Genomic DNA, 23659 nt, shown 5'->3' with positions numbered 1-23659 from the left:
GGTTCTTCCTTAGTCTATTTAAGATACTACTTATCGTCATTCTCATTTCTTTCTATAGCCCATCACCACCCAAACACTTAACCATACTTCCGCTTATCTTATATACTTGTAGCCCACCTTTAAAACCCTTACATTTACTACCTTACCATTCTTTTTGTAGCCTTCACTTGTTGCAAGTGTTTGTTTCCTTCCTAGGTCCTATAATTAAGTTGCCGTCGTTCTTTGAGTCCATAGAACTGTGCCCCAACCTATATCAATCCATAAACTCAAACCCGACATCATCCTATTAAAAAGTTCGATCCGACTCAAACTCAAATTTCTAAAGAAAAACTTACATTAATAGATCAGTTCGAATTAGAATTTATCGAATTTGAATCAAATACCTATTCCTAATTATTAATATGTGTGGGAGTTATGTTGTGACTGACAAAATTCCCCTCATAGAATTTTAGTCATGATTAATTTTTTTCCAATGCCAAAAACAAAGTGTATATGAGATCTTGCAAATAGGTGTGAGCATTCAATCGAGTCGAGTTATTTGAGTTGGCAATCATATTTTGTAATTCGGACTTAACTTGAATTTTTTTCAAGTCGAGTCAAGTTATTCGAGTTTTGATACAAATTTTATTATAATTATTTATAGTATTATAGTAATGATTGATTTCAATTTTTTGATTTTCTCTAACCATATAATATATATATATATATATATATATTCTTTATTATTGTTATTATAATGTTATATATCAAATACAATATAAAATTATAAAATATATTTACAATATTATATTTTAAAGAAAATATTTTGAAGGTAAAATATTGAAGAGATAATACAAAAGTCAATGAATTTATGGGAAGAAAAAACTTACAAACAATTGCAATCAAAATATCAAATTGAGTAAAATGTAAAATTAAAAGACTAAATAAAAAGAGTATATTTTTAGTGAAAAATAGGGATTGAAGTTACATAGGTATTCTATAGTGGTATAAGAGCATGTGGTTCAAAATTGATAAAAAAAAATAGACTTAAAATGAAGGATGAATTGAAGAAATAAGGAAATCATGAAAAGTTGAAGATTAAATTGAAAAATTAAAAAAATGTTACCAAAAAGAGGAATTGAAGGCACATAAGAATTATACGATGGTTTAAGAGCATGTGGTTCAAATTTGGTAAAAAATGAACTTAAAATTAAGGAGGAATTGAAGGAACAAGGAAATCATGGGCTAATTTGCAAAACTGTCAAAATAATCAGCCAAAATTTTAGTTTTTTGAGTAACTCGAAATTTCCAAATTTCAACTCGACTCGAACTCAAAAACCGAATCAATAATTTGAGTGGACCAAAATAACTCGAAATTGAAAAAAATCACTTTTTTTAATCGAGTCGAGTTTTATTCACCCCTAACTGCAATGCCAAAACATTTGAAAATTTTAGTCATGATTAATTTCTTGTTAGGTCCTCATCTTTTTGCCAAAGTTGCTAACTTCCAAATGCTACAGAATAAAATATACATCATCCCATTGGGAAGCGGTTATATACTTAAATTCAATCAGAAAGTAATATTTCCAAATCCAAAAGCAATATAAGAATTCAACATCTGTAATCTTTCCATTAGGAGACAAGGCCCCATCTAGGGATTGGCATGGATTAGATCAAGTTGGATTTCAATTAATTCGATCTGACCTGAAAATTATATATCTTCCACCTGAATTCGACCAAACCTAAAAATGTACACACTCCACTAAACTCGAATTCGATCCGATTTTTGAGATAAAATTCGGACCCAATCAGACCCGATCCGAAATAATATATTTATTAAAAAATTTATTTTTATTCAATAAAAATAGGGATTTAATTAAAAAAATAATATAGAGATAAGCATTATTGCAATTATTTCTAAACCTAAAGATAAAATATATATTTTTCTCGAGTCGGGTCAAACATATATTTTTCACCCTGAATACGAACATAAACCGACCTGAACACAATCTTTAAAAAAAACTTCCGACCCGAATTCGATTTTCTTTTAAAAAAAATACTGTCGGAACCCATTATATTTGGGTACCATGCCTATCCCTAGCCCCATCAATCAGTTTCTCAGTCTTGCATCTTGATAATTTAGATTTATTTCTGGGTAAAATACAATTCAGTTCACTCAATTATTAGTTCATTTATAAATAAGTCATTTTTAAAATTTCTAATTTAATCATTCAATTAAAATATTATAAACATGTCACTGACCATTAAATATTAGAAGAAATAGTGATGAGGTCTGACATAATAATAATTTTAATAATTAAATTTTATACATTCTATCAATTTGGTTCTAATTGAAAATAATTTAATAAAAATAACCCTTCATATTTAAAATTCTAACAATTTAATTTTTGTTCTTCAAAATTACTTGGTCTTCTCTCATAAATGTTATATTACTTTCCTATTATAATAATAACTCAATATGTAATTTATTGATATTTTATGATAGAATACAATTATTGAACTATTATTTTGATCTGATAGACTTGTCTAGTTTGATAATATCGTAAAATATACTAAGTTGATGCAAATTTTAAATATAAAAAGGTTAAGTTTATTAAATTGTTTCGAACTAGGACCAAATTGATAAAATGTATAAGTTTTAAGAACTTAAACTATTATCAATCCAGACACATTAGATGTTTGTTTTAGTTTCAAAGACTGAGTAATTTGTTTGTAATAATATGTTTATTGAGTGATTAAATTGTAACTTTTTTTAAATAAGTAACTAGTTTATAAGCAACCTAATAATTGAATAAGATGGGAATGTATTTGACCCTTGATTTGGTTCATTATTTTTTTTTTTGGATAAATAATTTGGTTCATTATTAATCGTTACGTGAACTGAAGGCTACAATTAGGGCTGTAAATGAGACGAGATAGATCGTGAGTTACTCGAGATCGACTCGGTCAAGGCTCGATAAATACTCGGATCGAATGGACTCGACTCGAACTCGATCTCGACTCGAATTCTTAACGAGCCGAAACGAGCTACTTGATACTCGACTCGAAAAGCTCGTGAGTAGCTCGAAAATATAATATATTAAGATATTATTTTTTTAAAAATAAATTATTAATAATATTAACATTTATGTGTTGATTTTTTTAAAAAATACAATAATACTTTCATGTATTTAAGGTTCAGGTTCGAGTTTGAGTTTGAGGATTCAATCTTGTTAAGTTTAAGAAATTTTTTTCTTCATTTCGAGCCTTTTCGAGCTGCTCACGAGCTTCAGTTCAGGATTTCGAGTTCGAGTCGAGCTTAAAAATTTTAAACTCACGAGTTTTCGAATCAAACCGAGCTCCATTTCAAAGTTTTCTAGTCGAGTCGAGCTCAACAATACTCGAACTCGACTCGACTCGTTTACACCCCTACCTACAATGTCACACTATTTGCACATTGGTTACTTTTATAAAGCCGATGACTCTTTTGATCTTTTAGGTTTGATGCTTTGACTTTATGGACTCGCCCACCCAAACTTCTCTTTTTGGATTTAAAGACAAGCCCCGCCCCCCAACTCACATGCCTTGTTCCTTGACCCATCACCATTCGACTTTGGGGGCAATTTTGTAAAGTGGTTTTTGGGTCAAAAGATTCCCCCATCATTAGGGTTTCTTGCCGAAAGCTTCTTAACGTATGGTCTACTTCGTTCATATTCACTTGCATGGTTTCTTTATCGTATATAACTTTTAGTTTAATTATGCAAGAATCAAGTGATCTTAGTAATAAATAAATTGTTGTTTTTTAAGATCTCAAGTTTGAGCATCATGAAAATAAAATGTGTGAGCGTTGAATATCAAATGGTTGAATAGATAATGTCTTTTACTTAGATTAATAAAAAAAACTTTTTATTGCTAATTTGTTACATATAAATCAATGAACTAATGATACTAATTCATTGCATGTAAACCAAAGCAACCACCCCCAATGAACCTTGATACAAACATACCAAACCCATGGGCCATTTAGATCCTTCCTAGCAAAGCATTTGTCCCTTAATGGAAAGGCTCTTTCCCTCTAATATAACAACTCCGTTATCTTCAAGATTCTTTTCATGGTGTGAGACATGTTATGTTCACCACTAAAACCACTTTCCTTTTGGCCACTTTTTGTTTCTTCTTCTCCTGCACGGTGTTTGTCAACGTTAGGAGGCACGAAAACCCGATGGCGAGTGTGACGTGGCACCCATTGGCTCGAGTTTAACAGCACCGAACCCATGCACTCACAGATGAAGATATCACACACTTTTTAGGTGCTAGTGTTTGGGTGGGACATTGATATATAAATCCACCACCATATTAAGACGATAGAGGCAGGCAGGCACATGCATGGAGACTGAAAAGGGTCCTATACCCAGAATAGAGTATACATTACAACCCAAAAAGATAAAGGAAACAACATATCCACGCCTCATTGTCTCATCACTACATACATAATCTTACTTTAACATCCCATTATTTCTATTTATATACCTTTATTTGCATTTTAATTATGATTCGAAAGTAGACAAGATTCGAACTTAAACCTGAAACTATCAAAATCTCGACTCGATCCATAAACACTTCCGAGACATAAACATGGTTTAACTTGAATAAGTGATAAAGATGTACGTAAATAGTATACTAACAAGAAGAATGAGAATGGAAAAGGCAAAAGGCTGACCAACTGTGTGTGGTGAGGTTATTAAATAGAGGAAAGAGGGGATGATGAGATTTGGATTCGTAAACACATGTGGCATCGCAGATGAATGTGGTTCGCAATCATATTGTCCATGTACTGCACCATCCAAATTCCATTGCTCCTAATCTTTTGTCCAAATTAAACAATTATATTACTTACTTAACATATAAGCTAGGGGTCCTACTTCTTTTCTAGGGCAGCAGCCACCAAGCACATTTCAAGTTTATCGAAACTATTTTAAACATTTTTCATATATATTAATTAATATTAATCGAAACCCTCAAATGACCTCTTTGGTAAAATGACGTATTGTTCTTTCTAGAAGTCTTGGGTTCGAGTAGTGAGTTCTTCAGAAACCGTAAATTGTAAATGATTAAGAAGTATTCTGAATAAATATTACACTTATAATCACCTCATATTATCAAAAAATTAATATTGGTTGAAATCATCGAATCAACCATAATCAAAATTAAAATAATATTAGTTCAGATTGAATTAATTACTCGTCAGGAAAGTTTGGTCACAAGGGATATATATCGTACAATAATGTTATTCAGTTATTCGATGGTACAATTTCATTGTATTGCATATAAAAATCAACTTAAAATTGTTACATATTTACTAACATTAATAGCAATTTATAGTATTGTAAGTTGGCCATCTTACATGACTTTTTCTAGGTTATAAAGTTTGGTCTGATAGCCGTACGTACTAAATTAGATATAAATGGCTTCGATTTTTAAATTAATTATAAGATAATATCGATATTCGATTTAAAATTTAAATATAGTAATGTACATTTATAAATAAAATTAATTATCTCAACTCTTATCACTTAAGGAGGATAAAATTATTGGATTTAAACCTTATCTCATTAATGTGAAAATAAAAGCTTAAGTAGCCTTAAATAGTAGTTCAGTACAAGCATTAGCAAACCCATATTTGTTGCATGCAAATTAACATTTTTTTAAAAATAATTAGAAGAGGCTTGTTTCTCTCTGCGACGTGGGATCAAGTTTGAAGCATTTTGATTGGTTGATGAAACAGGCTATTATTAAGGAGAGGACACTCTACAGTCGACACCATCACTATACAATACACAAGTACCTGAAGAACATGAGAGCTGGAAATTTAACAGAGAAAAAAAAAAGCTGATACCAAACCCAAAGAAATCTAACCAAAAAAGTCCTTTCCTTTCCCTTCCTCTCATCTCCCTCCATCTTTGCTTCTCCTCTTTGGATTTATATTAAACAAGAAAAGGTTTTCATTTGTTGCAAAGTTTATCCATGTTGCCCAATACCTCTTGTCCTTCACTTCCTTCTTCGGAGCCATTTGCTTGCTTTGAGAATGGTAATCATAACAACAAGAGAAAACGAAGACCTGCAGGAACACCAGGTACGTACTGCATATCATCTTTCTTTATCTCTATCTGTATATATAATATGATTTTCCGTTGTAATTTGATTCTTTGAATATATTTATATTGGGGTGGTGAACTGGTGATGTTTAGATCCAGATGCAGAAGTGGTTTCTCTTTCGCCAAAGACGTTACTGGAATCGGATCGTTATGTTTGCGAGATCTGCAACCAAGGGTTCCAGAGGGACCAAAACCTACAGATGCACCGGCGGCGACACAAGGTTCCGTGGAAGTTGCTGAAGAGAGAAACTCCGGTGGTGAGGAAAAGGGTGTTCGTTTGCCCCGAGCCTAGTTGCTTGCACCACGATCCTTGTCATGCTCTAGGTGATCTGGTTGGGATCAAGAAGCACTTCAGGAGAAAACACAGTAATCACAAGCAATGGGTGTGCCAGAAATGCTCAAAGGCATATGCTGTTCAATCTGATTACAAGGCCCATCTTAAAACCTGCGGCACCCGAGGTCATTCTTGCGACTGTGGCAGAGTTTTCTCAAGGTTTGTTCCATTTCCATGGAACCTTAGCTGTTTATATACATACAGTTGAGCACAACCCCCGATAATCAGTTTCCCGTTGGTCATCCTACTGTTCATTTCAAATTCTTACTGATATTAAATGTTTAAACAAGTTCAACTTCACATATACCTATAAGAAATATGTAAAAGATTGATTTCTTACTTCTTATTACTAATTGGTTAATTTTGCCTTTATGGCTTTATCTTTTCAGAGTTGAGAGTTTCATAGAACATCAAGATGCTTGCCATATCCGGTCCGGATCGCAAGAAGTACAGCGGGCTTGCTTGTCTCGAACCGCTTCAAGCCCCAGTCCATCTAGTGAGACCATGTTCTTCAGCCCTACGAAACATAATCTGGAACTTCAACTCTTAACCACATCAAGGGAGCCCTGTGTGCCGCATACATCGACAGATGATAATCATTCCACTCAGTTACAGCTCTCGATCGGATCGTCCAATATAGGCGAGAAAACCGAACCGACTGTGACTTGTACGAACAAGGAAAACAATGCTCACGAGCAGTTAAAGCTGGCGATGGCGGAGAAAGCTTACGCCAAAGAGGCGAGACAGCAAGCGAAAAGGCTGATCGAATTAGCCGAGCAAGAGTTTGCCAAGGCGAAGAGACTAAGACAACAAGCACAGGCAGAATTAGAGAAGGCTCAAGCGTTGAGAGATCATGCGATGAAGCAAATCAACAACACCATTCTTCAGATCACTTGCCATGCCTGCAAGCAGCAACTTCAAGAAACAAGTACAACTCCCGATGCCAACTCTCTTGTTGTGAGTTACATTTCATCAGCTATTACAGGAACCGGTTGAACAATTCGAACAAATTTTACTAACACATTAAACAATGGTTTGTTTTGATGTTCTAGTGATGATATACCAAAAAGGGTTGCTTTTTATAATCTAAAGTTGATTAGTGAATTGTTTGTATCCTGCATTTTGTGTGATATGATTTGTTCATTGATTTGGTTAAATGAAAAGCTTGGAGTTATGTGGTTTTTGTTATAAAAGTATTCCAGGCCAACAAGTTAGACCATTTTCTTTGTCTGACTCAAGCATAATTTATTTTGATTACAACCAGTATTTTATATGTCCCTCTTAATTTAAATTTTAATCATCATTTTATTACTATTTATATCTGTGACTGTATCCAAATGAAGTAGAGCTCTAACCAGTATTCTATTGATCCTCGTTAGGTATTGCTACTCAATACTATTTGATTGAATAAAGATGAGAGAGACAGATGAAAACGAAGTTTCGTTATCATCAGCTCACTACACAGCTTTTGTTTTGGGTTATTTTGGCTTTTCTGGTTGGAGTCATTGGATTGGATGACCATGAATGGAGGTGGCATTAAAGAATGGTACTGAGAAGAACTGCAAGCACGCACCAATTACTTACATATATAGCCTACAAAAAGCGTGAGAGAGAGAAAGTGGGGAAGAATGTGACGGTTCCTTTTCCAAGTGATATGTTTTAAAAAATTCCATGTTTTTCAGTGCCATGGTTTTTAATGACATACGAGAGTCGTCGTTGTCAACTTCTCCAACCAAACTCCATTTTATTCATTCAGTCGTTCACTTTCGTATATGAGCATCAGAGTGAGGTCCCATACGGCATTAAGAAGAAGAAGAAGAAGAAGCAAATAATGCAAATTTCTCTTTCTTTTGCAGAGGGCCGGGACACCATTTATTCATAGCTTTTCGTCTCAGTCATGTTTTGCTGTTATCATTTTCACCATTTCAACCAAAACAAAAAGGCGAACGAACGGCAAAAGCTAAAGCTGGGCACTTTTATGGGTCTTTTTTTCCTTTCTCTTTTGGACTTTTTCTTGAACAATGTGCTTTTCTTTTCTTTTTTCATCATGTTGCTAGCTTGTCTTTCTTATTGCTTTTTTAACTCAGTTCGCACAGCACGGGACGAAACGGGTTTTTATCTGCACAATATTGAGAGAAAATCGCCACAGTGATCAAAAAATATCTTATAATATACGATTTTAATCAATTTTTTCCGGATTTGTCAAAATGACCAACAAAATCGCAATGCGATCGCTAATTCGCAACGCGATCTCCATTATCGCAAATTCGCGTTGCATTTCGCGTTGCGATAGTTGGAAATCGCGTTGCGATGGTCTACAGTGTCGTTGCGATTTTCCCAATTCGCAATGCGAATAAGTAAATCGCAACGCGAATTGGAAAAATCGCAATGCGATACTGACTATCGTAATGCGATACTTACTATCGCAATGCGATAATACAAAATCGCAACGAGATACTGACTTTCGCAACGCGATTCTGACTTTCGCAACGCGATTTACATAGCGCCATTCGTATTAACGCGTATTTTTTTTTCAAATTCCAAACACGAATTTTTTCTTAATAAATCGGAAACTGAACCGTCCACAGTAATCGCAACTCATAACCTCAAACCCAAAATCACAACACTCAGTCCCATCTCCATCTCTCACTCTCTACGGTGAAATCCGTCCCCATCTCCGAAGATTTTCGTCCCCATCGCCGGCGAAATCCCTCACAACCATTCACAGTCAAAAATCCCTCACAATCATTCAGAAATGGAAAATCAACCTCCGATTGTTAGTTTTTTATTTTTATTTTAAAATTTTTGCATTATTTTAGGTTTTTCATATTGAGATTGATGATAAGTTTACTGGTAATTTCAATAATAGATTAACCATTTCACTTAGATTTCTTATTAAATTCATTCGATTGCTACCAATACTGCTAAACTATTTAGCCTGTGAAGTTAGTATTTGTCTTTGTTTTGTCTTTTGGTTGAAGTAATGTAGAAGAAGAATAGTTTCGAGAATGAAAATCGCAACGCGGAAATAACTATCGCAACGAGAGAATCGCAACACGAAATAAAAAACGCAACGCGAAACAAAAATCGCATTGCGATTTTCATTTCGCGTTGCGATTTTCATTTTGCGTTGCGATTTTTATTTTGCGTTGCGATTTTCATTTCGCGTTGCGATTCTCTCGTCGCGATAGTCATTTCGCGTTGCGATTCTCTCGTTGCGATAGTCATTTCCGCGTTGCGATTCTCATTATCTCGTTGCGATTTTCATTTCAACCAAAAGATAAAACAGTGTTGCAAATTTTAGTTTCAAGAATAAACTACTATTTATGTTTATTATTTTTGGTATATCTTGACAGTGTAGTTTTTGGTATATCTAACTTGGTATGTTTATTGTTTTTTTTGTAGAAATTTTTTTCGGCTTCATTGACATTAAGGAATAAAGTTAGCCTAGCCACTACAATTGCTTCGAAGCTTTCACCTGCACAAAGAAAATTGTTTGAAGAAACCTGCTTCGGGCCATGGCTGAGAGTACAGCATCCGGGTGGAGATGCTAGTTTGACCCATTTGTGGCTTCAGACCATGACTAGCGATCTACCCGACAGTATACAACGTGGTGAGGAAGAGATATGGTTTCATTTTCCACCGGCGTATACTTGTTTTGGGCGGAAGGAGTTCTGCTTAATCACTGGTCTACGATTCGGACACGATGATGTAGGCCGGTACACTCGTCATATCACCCGCCCATCATGGTTATCCAGGGTTTTTCCTGATGAGTCAATAGAGAAGCCGAACTTACACGTCGACGACATGAAGAAATTGTTTAATAAGAAAGATGGTTTTACTCGGATGAATGACGTCGATGTTGTCCGAGTATGCCTTCTACTACTTTTGTATGCCGGCTTTTTAGGCAGAGAGGCCAGACAACCTATTCCTCAGGAGCTAATATTATTGGTAGAGGACCTAAATGCATGGAATCTATTTCCGTGGGGTTCGTATATATGGAAAGCTACCTGGACTAAGTTGTCGTCTGCCTTTGATGACCGCAAAAGTTTGCGGGGCGATGGGTCGAAATACACTTTGTCAGGCTTTGTTTGGGCCTTTAAGGTAAGAATTTCTATATAATGTTTTCAAAATTATAATTAATTATTTAACAATTACTAATGTTTGTTATTATATTGTTTGTAGATTTGGATATTCGAGGCCTTTCTCGCCATGAAGACATATGCAATAAAAACTTCAAATGATATTCACAGGGCTATTTCCTGGAAGAGGAAACGTCTGTTGGATTGGGAAGACTTAATACCATATGCGACAATAAATAATGTAAGTTAACAGAAATACTATCATATATAAACAAGTTATTAATAGTAGACGTTTAACTTTGTTTGAGTTTTTATATTTTTAGGAGGCCAACATTCCATTAATGAGACTGACACCCACGGAGGTTGAGCTTGCCACTGATTGGTGGCAAGCTAGTCAGCATTTTCTTGATGGCACGAATGATGAGCAGCCTCCACTTCCTCCACTTCGAGATCCATCACCTCACCCAGAGCCATCACCTGATCGACCCGACTATACACCTCTACAACGAGAGCCATCACCTATCCCGTCACATCATCGAGCCTCTTCTCCACCATCACCTCATGATAGGCGACCGACAAAGATGCCACGACTTCTATCTCCCTATTCTCCACCTCCACGGGATGAGTCAAGGGAGTTACGTGATGAGGTCAATGCCTTGCGTGAGGAGATCGGTACTCTACTCGATAACGATGGTGCATGGCATGTGGAGGTGTCTACTTTACGTGGTGAGGTTGCCGCTCTACGTGAGATGGTAGTATCGTTGCAGAATGAGGTTCATACTCTACGCAACGAGGTAAGTTTAAGATTTTCCATATCTAACTTGATGATAAATTTACTCGTAATTTCACTTAAATTAACCAATTTATTCGGTTGCTGCCAAAACTGCTAAACTTTTTACTTTAACACTGTGAAGTTAGTATTTGTCTTTGTTTTGTCTTTTGGTTGAAAGTTTGAAATATATTTATCTTTGTTTTCACTGTTTAAATATCATGTCTGTTTATTTATTGATATTTGTATTTAATTATTTAGCGGACCGATAAGGTGGATGCTTTACGTCGGGTTTTTCTTGCACGACAAATTTTAATCATCATACGGCGTGCACGTGCTATTAAGTCTCCGTATACCCCAATAGTGCGAAGACACCGCAAGAAGAAGCCCGACTCGCCTGTCATCCCTCAAGAGTCCACTCCTATCGTTGAAGAGGCCCCTATCATTCCTCGAGAGTCCCCTCCCACCGTTCAAGAGGCCACTGTCATCGTTGAAGAGGTCCCTCCCACCATTCAAGAGCCCGATTCACATGGCGTCATATGTAGGATTCTTGAGAAACCCTCTGACGTACCGGACATGATGGATTCAAGTTGGCTCTCATATGAGTTACCGGCCAGTACCATACCGGTATCGGAAGAGGAGAGGAAACAACTACCGGACACAATTCTGGATAACACCCTTTGGGCTAAGACCGCAGTTGATTTTTATCTACATGAGCGAAGCCAGGGGTGTTTCACTGACATAAGCAAGCTCAATGATGACATCTATTTGTTGCTTGATTGGTCTTGGTGGGGCGTATTATTAGGGGTCGAAGACAATGGCTATTTCGATGGAGGGGTAAGTCTTATATTTTTCTTATATTTTAATTTGATTATTTTTTTGTAAATTTATGTAAGTTACTAATATATGTCTTTTTTTGTAAAACAGCATATCGATGCGTGGGTGTCACGTCTTCTAATAATTAGGAAACTTAAGGAAAATAAAAGAAATACACGATATACAATTATACCGACGTCTTTTAACGCCGTTCACTTGAAGAATCAACGAGATGAATCATTTGCGTTGGGCAATGGACACGCTAAACTTTATCCTGCATGGTGGGAGGTCGATAAGGTTAGTGTTTATTTTAGATTGAGTTTAAAGGTATTCATAAATAAGTGCGCAAATGAATGAATTATTACTTATGATTGCACATGTTTATCCCTGTTTTGGAACGTAACCATTGACTTCTCGTCGAGCTTCAGATCCCATCCCTTAAGGCAATAGTATATGACAGCATGATAAATTACATATCATTGGCTGATTTAAGAGATATTATTAAGGGATGGAGCTCTTATTTGGCTAAATTCTTGGATGCGATAAATTATTGGACTCGTTCTGGAAACAAGAAGCTCAATATTACAGTTAGCAGAGACGAGACCGCACCACAACAAACGAAAGGACCCAGAGGTGATTGTGGTCCTCTCGTATGCTTGGCGTTGGACCGTTTGATCACAGGAAGTATAAAGTATCTACCTCCCACCGATATAGATAGAGCTGCAGTAGGCTTGTGGTTTCGATATTATATGGCTAGATCGATATATACGAGACGTTGCCTACCTGCATCCGCGTTAGCGTTATAAAAATGTCCATAAACAATTGGTATGTTTATAGGCTTGTGGTTTGAAAATGTTTGGTTAAGTACCTAGAATTCAATAATTTGCTGTTTGTAGGTTTTAGATGTGTAGAAAGTGTTGTTTGAGCAAATGTTTGGTTTATGCAGGTTAATCTCAGAAGTGAGCTGCGTGAAAATGATATATGGCTGCAAAAGTTGATTCAATAGTAGAAGTGTTATTTTCTCTAATAATTATTGCTTATTTTTTTATTGTTTAATTGATTTGTAAAAGGTGATTTGTAAAAGTTGATTTGTTTAATTGATGTTAACATAATTCTTATTTGTGCTTGTTTAATTGATTGAAATGTAATGGTTGATTTTGTTGATTTCAATCTGCATTATGTTGAAGGCAAAAAGTACTATCGCAATGCGAAATGAAAATCGCAACGAGATAATCGCAGCGCGAAATGAAAATCGCAACGAGAGAATCACAACGCGAAATTAAATTCGCGTTGCGATTTTCATTTCGCATTGCGATTCCCTCGTTGCGATTTTCATTTCGCATTGCGAAATTAGCGTTGCGATTTTCATTTCGCATTGCGATTCTCTCGTTGCGATTTTCATTTCGCATTGCGATAGTAATTTCCGCGTTGTGATAGACATTAAGATGATTGCCTATTAAGTGATAACAACTGAACAGATCATAGCAATTTTCAAACTCAAGTTACTAATACATGCCTAACTGAAAATGTTAAAAGTTCACACATAAAATCTACATAATACAACGTTTGCATTTAAAAATCACCTAAGTTAACAGTCCCAAAAGGTGAAGCCAGTTGTGATTGGGATTTTAAAGATGATTGCGATTTTGATTGCCTTTTTCTTGACACCATATGAGCTTTGGATTTTGATGATGATCCATATTTTGGTAGAGGAAAAGATGATTGTGATGGCACTGGTGATCCACATGTTAACCTTGTATGACCACTTTCCTTGCACCGACTACATGTCGATCTCTTCTTCTCTTCACCCTTAGACGGTATACGATCGTGACTTTTTGGTCGGCCAGGTAGCCTTCTGTCCATGGCTGGTGGCAAAACTGTTTGTCAGTCATCTGGTATGTCCCACTCAGAAGGATGTGAAATAGGGTAGACAATCTCGGCATAAGTCTGTCGATATACTTCTGTAGTGTAGCAATCCATAGCGTATGTGCTTGAATCATCTTGGTTTAGATGAAGAGCAACTTTTATAACATGACCACACGGATAACCAGATGTTTGCCATTTCATACAACTACACGTCCTTGCATTTAGATCGACAAGCCCATTTAAGTTATTATCCAGTACTTCAAACAAAGTGTTTGAACATGGTTCAACTCTCCATGACGTTAACTTCACAACACGTTTCGTTATCTTTTTTTCAGTCCATGGTGTAACACGATGTTCCAATGTTCCTGTAAATTTAAATAAATAATACTTAGTAAAATATATGATAAGTTACGAATTCAAAGAAATAATACCTGCATGGTTTCTTTTCTTGTAGTACCACTGTTGAATAGAGGCTCGAAAAAACTCCATTAACATAGTAATGGGTAATTTCCGGGAATGACGACTTAGAGCGTTAATTGATTCTGCACTATTAGACGTCATGAAACCATATCTTGCTCCAAGTTGATGTACTCTTGACCATCTTTCAAACCCGACATCTTCTAGTGTTTGAGCACACTGAAGCAAAACACGTCTTAAACAGTTTATATGCTTATTGAAATCCACTTCCCGATAAGCCTTTACAGCCTTCCAGTATGTCCATTTATGCTTTTTTATACCAGCAGACCTTGATTTTAGATTTCTATACAAATGAACACCACAAAGTCCATGAAAAGCATATGGGAAACACCTTCTAACAGCGTTGTCAATTGAGTTTGCCCTATCAAATATGATTGTCAGATTGCTAATAGGACCTATGCAATCCCTAATATGCCCATAAACCATGTCCATGAATCAGAGGTTTCAGATTTGCCAACCCCGTAAGCTATTGGCAATATCCCATTGTTAGTATCCATGGCTACTGCTAATAAGTTTACTCCAAGGTATCGACCTTTCAAATGTGCTCCGTCAACTATATTAACTGGGCGCATGCAAGTAATAAACGAACGAATCTACAAAATAATATATACAAGAAATATAATCATTTAAATGTGAAATGCATGTAACTAACAGAAATGAGTCAACAGAATTATATTGATTTACTAACCGCAGCACCAATGGCGATAAACAGCAACTCAAAGTGTCAATCTCTATCTGTTTTGATATGAGTTACCGACCCAGGATTTTTCAGCTTTAAATTGTGACAATAAGCCGGCAGTTGGGCAAACGATGCTTCTGGCGACCCCCTCAACAATTCCAAGGCATAACATTTGGCTCTCCAAGCTTGAGAATATGATATACTAATCTTGAACTGAGCATTCATGTCAGTCATAATTTCATGTCCCCGATATACCCTGCCATTCAAAACATTAACTCAGCCAGAAAACCACCCAACACCTTTTTGTTTGCCTGTCTATGGTGAGGAAAAACTTGGGTTCTTGAACATGTATGTTTATCAATAAAAGTCCTAACTTGAAACATTGTGCAATCTTTTATCCTCTTTGCAATCATACGCCACGTACAGTTTTTGTCAATCGTACACCTTGTTTCGAAACGATCTTTGCTTGATTTGTTAACTTTTAGTTGATAGCCATCTTCCACACATTTCATATACAAAGCTATCTTCAAGTCTTCCTTTGTATCAAAACAATCATCTTTCTTGATACGAATAACTTTTGTGTAACAATCAACTGCTTTCTTTGCCAACTCTTCTTCCGGTAGCTGAAGTAATTATGGCATATTCCAGTTATACTCCCGTGGCATTTTCTTTTCTTCGGGGACTTTTTATTCTTCTTTTTCTTCTTCAGGATTATATGAATTACAGAATGGATGTTCAACATGTTCATTCACAGTCGTAACTTCCTCCTCATTATCATCAACAACATCTTCCTCGGCAACGGGTGTTTCATCATCAAAATTCGGGTATTGACCAATATCAAAATCATTACACGCAGGGTCTGTTTCTTCTTCTGAAACATCATCAAAATCCGTGTATTGACCAATATCAAAGTCCGGGTATTGACCAAGATCAAATTTCAAATACTGACTAGTACTCACAATTTTTTCTCTTGGCTCATCATCGTCTAATTGGTCAATACGAAAACCGGAATTTGGTGCTGAAAGTTGATTTGGATTTGGATTAGAGAAAGGCTGTGGGTTTTGAGACCCACTTAGTTGATTACTACCCGCTACTGACCCAACAATACTACTTCTAGGTTCAACAACATACAATGTAACATCATCACTTGAAACATTAATGTAAGCAATGAATCGTTCAACATCTTCATTGTCGGTTAACAGATAAACTTTACCATTTCTCTGATAAGATAGCCTAAATCCACTTAGGGGCTCTAAATTCAATTTCTTTGAAACACGTAACATTAGGGTTTCATAAGTTAACTTCTTTAATGACAGTTTTAGTTGAAGATTCATGGGTAAAGGCATATATTGTAAAACACCATGAACATTCTCCCATGACCCTCCAAAACACAAATCTATCCAAACATGATCAACATTAGATGATTTCATGGTTGTAACTAAACAAACGAGATGCGAAACTAAGACTTGTTGCAGGATGGGGAAGGATGTCGTTGGATATAGGAACGGATGTCGCCGGAGAGAGTGATAGATGGAGATGGAATGAGTTGTGATTTAGGGATTTAGGTTATGAGTTGTTGCTACTGCGTAGATATATACACAAAAAATTTGGCTTGCGAAACTAAAACCTATTGCGAACTTTGAACTCGCATTGCGATTCTGTATTATCTCGTTGCGAAAGTCAGAATCGCGTTGCGAAAGGCAATCATTTGACCATCGCAATGCGAAATGCAAATCTCAACGATAGAATCGCTATGCGAAATGAAAAAGGCAACGAGGATTAACATGCATAAACTTTTAACAATTATTGAATTCTAGGTACTTAACCAAACATTTTCAAACCAAAAGGAGTATATATATTAACAAAACTTGCATTGTGTGTATTTTATGTGTGCACTTTTAACATTTTTAGTTAGGCATGTATTAGTAACTTGAGTTTGAACATTGCTATGATCTGTTCAGTTGTTATCACTTATTAGACATTCATTTGACTATCGCAACGCGAAAATGGCTATCGTAACGCGAAAATGGCTATCGCAACGCGAAAATGGCTATCTCGTTGCGATAGCCATTTCGCGTTGCGATAGTCTGTTTTGCCTTCAACATAAAGCAGATTGAAAATCAACAAATCAACTATTACATTTCAACACAAATTATGTACACATCAATTAAACAAATCAACATTTACAAATCATCTTTTACAAATCAATTAAACAATCAAAAAATAATAATAATTCTTATTTCTTCATCAATTATTGAATCAATGAATCAACAACTTTGTGACCCCGTACATCCATTTCACGCAGTTCACTTAAGGATTAACCTGCAGAAACCAAACATTTGATCAAACAAGACTTCCTACACATCTAAAACCTACAAACAGCAAATTATTGAATTCTAGGTACTTAACCAAACATTTTCAAACCAAAAGGAGTATATATGTTAACAAAACTTGCATTTGACTTACCAATTAACAATGGACACTTTCATAACGCGGATGCAGGTAGGCAGCGTCTCGAATATATTGCTCTAGCCATATAATGCCGAAACCACAAGCCTACTGCAGCTCTATCTCTATCGGTGGGAGGTAAAAACTCTGTGCTTCCCGTCGTCAAACGGGCCAAGCAAAGGCATACGAGAGGACCACAATCCCCTCTGGCTCCCGGCGATTACTGTGGCGCGGTCTCGTCTCTGACAACTGTGACATTGAACTTCTTTGGCTTCTTGTGTCCAGAATGACTCCAATACTTAATCACATCCAAGAATTTAGCCAAATGAGAGCTCCATCCCTTGAAAATATCTCTCAAATCAGACAGTGATATGTAATTGATCATGCTGTCATACACTATTATCTTCAGGGATGGGAGCTGAAGTTGGACGAGAAGCCAATGACGACGTTCCAAAACAGGGATAAACACCTGCGATCATAAGTAATAATTCATTTATTTGCACACTTATTTATGAACACCTTTAAAAAATTTAAAAAATAAACATTAACCTTATCGACCTCCCACCATGCAGGATAAAGTTTAGCTTGTCCATTGCCCAACAAAAATGATTCATCTCGTTGATTCTTCAAGTGAACTGCGTGAAAAGCCGTCGGCATTATTGTATATAGCGAATTTTTTTTATTTTTCCTAAGCTTCCTTATTATTAGTAGACGTGACACCCACGCATCGATATGCTGTTTTACAAAAAAATACATATATTAGTGAATTACATTAATTTTTAAACAAATTAATCAAAATCATATATAAGACAAATATAAGACTTACCTCCCCATCCAAATAGCCACTGTCTTCAACCCTTAATAGCACACCCCACCAAGACCGATCAAGCAACAAAAACATTTCATCGTTGAGTTCGCTGATGTCAGTGTAACACCCTTGGCTCCGCTCATGTAGATAAAAATCAACTGCGGTCTTAGCCTAAAGGGTATTATCCACAATTGTTTCCGGTAGTTGTCTCCTCTCCACTTCAGATACCGGAAGGGTACTAGCCGGTAACTCATACGAGAGCCAACTCTCATCCATCATGTCCGGAACCGTTGGGGGTTTCTCAATACTTCGATATATTACCCCATGTGAATCGGGCTCTGGAATGGTGGGAGGGACCTCTTCAACGATGACAGTGGCCTCTTGAACGGTGGGGGGAATCTTGAGGGAGAATAGGGGCCTCTTGAACGATTGGAGGGGACTCTTGAGGGATGACCGGTGAGTCGGGCTTCTTCTTGCGGAGTCTTCGCACCATTGGGGTGAATGGAGACGTAATAGCACGTCCACGCCGTCTGATGCGTGAACTCCATCGTGCAAGGAAAACCCGACGTAAAGCATCCACCTTATCGGGCCGCTAAAAAAAATTAATACATAAATCAGTAAATAAACAGACATGATATTAAACAAAGACAAATATGTTTCAAACTAGCATTGTATTCACCCAAGTCATTATTCTATCATAGTTCACAAAATGCTCAGATAACATTCCAGAAGTAAGCACTTATATAAACATTTAAAAGGACAACATATATAAACATTCCAGAAGAAGAATAGTTTACTTTCGCAACACGAAACTTAAAATCGCAACGCGAAAATGACTATCGCAACGCGGAAATGGCTATCGCAATGCGAAATGAAAATCGCAATGACAAAATCGCAACGCGAAATGAAATCGCAACGACAAAATCGTAACGCGAAACACAAATCGCATTGCGATTTTCATTTCGCGTTGCGATTTCATTTCGCATTGCGATTTTGTCGTTGCGATTTTCATTTCGTATTGCGATAGCCATTTCCGCGTTGCGATAGTCATTTTCGTGTTACGAAAGTAAACTATTCTTCTTCTGCAAATTGAAACTTGAATGGATTGCATTACTTCAACCAAAAGACAAAAACAAAACCAAAAACAAATACTAACAAAAACAGTTTAGCAGTATTGGCAGCAACCGAATGAATTACGAGTATGAAAAATCTTAAACTTACCTCGTTGCGTAGAGTATGAACCTCATTCTACAACGATGCTACCATCTCACGTAGAGCGGCTACCTCACCGCGTAATGTTGACACCTCAATACGCCATGCACCATCGTCTTTGCGTAAAGTACCGACCTCCTCACGTAAGGCATTGACCTCATCACGTAACTCCCCTAACTCATCCCGTTGAGGTGGAGGTGGAGAACAGTAAGATAAACGTCGTGGCATCTTTGCCGGTCGCCTATCTTGCGGTGATGGTGGAGAAGAGGCTCGATGATGTGACAGAATAGGTGAAAGTTGTCGTTATGGAGGTGTATAGTCGGGTTGATCAGATGATGGCTCTGGGTGAGGTGATAGCTCTGGGCGAGGTGATGGCTCCCGAAGTGGAGGCTGCTCATCAACCGTTCCATCAAAAAAACGCTTACTAGCTTACCACCAATCAGTGGCAAGCTCAGCTTCCGTGGGTGTCAGCCTCTGTAGAGGAGTGTTGGCCTCCTAACAATATAAAAGCTCAAACAAAGTTAAACGTGTACTAGTAATAACTTGTTTATAAACATATGGTAGTATTTATATTAACTTACATTATTTATTGTCGTATACCGTAGTAAATCTTCCCATTGCAAGGTCCGTTTCCTCTTCCAGGAAATAGCCCTGGGAATATCATTTGAAGTTTTTATTGCATATGTCTTCATGGCGGGAAAGGCCTCAAATATCCAAATCTACAAACAATATAATAATAAACATTAGTAATTGTTAAATAATTACTTATAATTTTGGAAACATCATATAAAAATTCTTACCTTAAAGGCCCAAATAAAGCCTGTCAAAGTGTATTTGGAACCATCGCCATGCAAACTTTTTCGATCATCCAAGGCAGACGATAACTTATTCCATGTAGCTTTCCATAAATACGAGCCCCACGGAAACAGGTTCCACGTATTTAGGTCTTCTACCAATTTGATTAGATCATTTGGAATAGGTTGTCTGGCCTCTCTGCCTAAAAAGCCGGCATGCAAAAGAATTAGAAGGCATACTCGGACAACGTCGACGTCATCCATCCGAGTAAAACCGTCTTTATTATTCAACAATCTTGTCAGGTATTCTACGTGTAGACTCGGCCTCTCCAGCTCAGGAAAAACCCGGGATAGCCATGATGGGCGGGTAATGTGTCTAGTGTATCGACCTACATCATCGTGTCCGAAGCGTAGACCAGTGATTAAGCAAAACTCCTCCTGCCCAAAACACGTATACGCCGGTGGAAAATCAAACCATATCTCTTCATCACGACGTTGTATAGTCTCTGGTAGATCGCTAGTCATGGTTTGAAGAAACAGGTGTGTCAACATCGCATCTCCACCGGGATGTTGTACTTTCAGCCATGGCCCGAAGCATGTATCCTCAAACATTTTTCTTTGTGCAGGTGAAAGCTTCGACGCAATTGTTTTGGCCAGGCTGACTTTATTTCTCAAGGTCAATTGAGCCGAATAAAAGTTCTACAAAAACAATAAACATACTAAATTAGATATACCAAAAACTACACTGTGAAGATATACCAAAAACAATAATAAACATAAAGAGTAGTAGTTTATTCTTCAAACTTAAATTTGCAACACTGTGAATTTCGTATTTGTCTTTGTTTTTTGGTTGAAGTAATGCAATTCTTTCAAGTTTCAATTTGCAGAAGAAGAATAGTTTCTGAAAATGAAAATCGCAACACGAAAATAACTATCGCAACGCGAATTTGACTATCGCAACGAGAGAATCGCAACGCGAAACTAAAATCGCGTTGCGATTTGCATTTCGCGTTGCGATTCTCGGTTGATTTAATAAGCAATCTAAGTGAAATGGTTAATCTATTATTGAAATTACCAGTAAACTTATCATCAATTTCAATATGAAAAACCTAATAATAATGCAAAAATTTCAAAAAGAAAATAATTAAAAAAACTAACCCTCGTTGGTTGATTTGGTTGATTTTCCATTTCTGATTGTGAGGGTGGCTCTGAGAGATGGAGATAGACGGATTTCGCCGGAGATGGGGACGGATTTCGTCGGAGATGGGTGAGAGAGTAAGAGATGGAGATGGGACTGAGTTGTGATTTTAGGTTTTAGGTTATGAGTTACGATTACGGGATATACTGTGGACGGTTCAGTGTTCCAATATATTAATATTCGTGTTTGGAATTTAAAAATAAAATACTTGGCCAGGATACTAATGGCGCTTTGAAAATCGCATTGCGATTATGTATTATCGCGTTGCGAAAGTCAGAATCGCGTTGCGAAAGTCAGTATCGCGTTGCGAAAGTAAGTATCTCGTTGCGATTTTGTATTATCGCATTGCGATAGTCAGTATCGCATTGCGATTTTCCCAATTCGCGTTGCGATTTACTTATTCGCATTGCGATTTTCCCAATTCGCGTTACGATTTACTTATTCGCATTGCGAATTGGGAAAATCGCAACGACACTGTAGACCATCGGAACGCGATTTTCAACTATCGCATTGCGAAAATGAAACGCGAATTTGCGATAATAGAGATCGCGTTGCGAATTAGCGATCGCATTGCGATTTTGTTGGTCATTTTTGGCAAATCCGGAAAAAGTTGGTTAAAATCGTATATTATATGGGATTTTTGGTCACTGAGATTATTTTCTCCAATATTAACAAAGAAAATTGGTTTTTCTCGTCTCGAAATGAAAATTTTAATAAAAAACCTAAATATATCATTTAAAAACAATAAAAAAAATATTTTAATAAATATATCAACGGGTACGAATTTCTTCTTAATCTAGCCCAAAATTTTTAAATGCTTAATATACTTTTTAGTGTCTAAATTATACTTTAAAATACAATTTAGTGTCTAAAATTTGTTTTTGTTAAAATAATGACATAATGTTTTCTCCGTTACACTTTTAGGTGTATACCATTATATTATTTAATTCTCTTAACTTTTCTAATAATAAAAAAAAATTTAAAAAAAATCAAATCACCCTCCCGTGTTGTCCCTCCCATCCCCCTCCCTTCGGTAGCGAAGGGTCATAACTGGTTGGGGGTTTTGTTTGGAGCATAACGAGGAACTCAACGGTGATGGGTGAACATACATACGGTTGTTGCCATTAAAATTGCCAAAAAATAACAACGAAAAACCTAGAAATACGACAACCCTTCGTAGTGATTTTCACAACCATTGGCATATTTTCACGATGGGTGGGGACTTAAGTTTTGGTCGCAACGATGAGACGGTTTGGATGGTGTCAACGATTACGACCACGAACCGACAATGGTTGATCAGTGGCGGAAGATGTAAAATTTGGAGGGTTTTTTGGTTTTTTTAAATAAAATAATTTTTTGAAATTTTATATATGTGACACGTGTCAGATAATGACCAAATTTAACGGGTGTTACAGTCCATATACCTAAAAGTGTAACGTTGGAAATGTTAGACACCTATTTTTAACGAAAAAATCTTTAGACACCAAATCATATTTTACGATTTAATTTAAACAAAAAAAATGTATTAAGCCTTTTTTTAAAAAGAAATCGACTAACTCTATCCAAATTTTAATTTCAAGAAACTAAATCATATTAAATCAATCAAAATCCATGGAATTTAGAATTTCTTATGCCATCCTTAAACCAACCAACAAAACAGTAAAAAAAATTAAATAAAATATTGCTCTATAGATTCAAATATATAATATGCAGTTCATTTTGGTCTAATTTCTTATGTTCATTTTTTTTTTAATTTAGAATTACTTTATGTTCATTTAATAAATAAACGAACATAAAGGAACACAAACATAAATGAACAAAAAAATTTTTGTTCATGTTCGTTTATTAAGGAATATAACTTGTTCACGTTCGTTCATTTAATAAATAAACGAACATAAACGAACACGAACATAAATGAACACGAACATAAATGAACACGAACATAAACGAAACACGAACATAAACGAACATAAACGTTGGAGACCCTACCTAGGGGTGTAAACGAGCCGAATCAAGCTCGAGTATTGCTGAGCCCGACTCGA

At 36.3% G+C, this 23659-nt stretch overlaps 1 protein-coding gene across 1 annotated transcript; it reads left to right on the top strand.

Moving 5' to 3' along the window:
- The first annotated feature begins 5797 nt into the window (after window positions 1–5797).
- Window positions 5798–7638, top strand: LOC120114915 (zinc finger protein SHOOT GRAVITROPISM 5-like). Its single transcript, XM_039135690.1, has 3 exons — window positions 5798–6112; window positions 6228–6627; window positions 6858–7638. Exons 1-3 carry the CDS (start codon window positions 6004–6006, stop codon window positions 7462–7464), a joined length of 1116 nt encoding a protein of 371 aa, XP_038991621.1. The 5' UTR covers window positions 5798–6003; the 3' UTR covers window positions 7465–7638.
- The last annotated feature ends 16021 nt before the right edge of the window (window positions 7639–23659 follow it).

Source organism: Hibiscus syriacus, unplaced genomic scaffold, assembly GCF_006381635.1.
Source record: "Hibiscus syriacus cultivar Baekdansim isolate YM2019G1 unplaced genomic scaffold, ASM638163v2 tig00110253_pilon, whole genome shotgun sequence".
In the NCBI taxonomy this organism is placed as follows: domain Eukaryota; kingdom Viridiplantae; phylum Streptophyta; class Magnoliopsida; order Malvales; family Malvaceae; genus Hibiscus; species Hibiscus syriacus.
The sequence above is the reverse complement of the archived record's forward strand: the minus strand, read 5'-3'. Positions and strand labels throughout refer to the sequence as shown.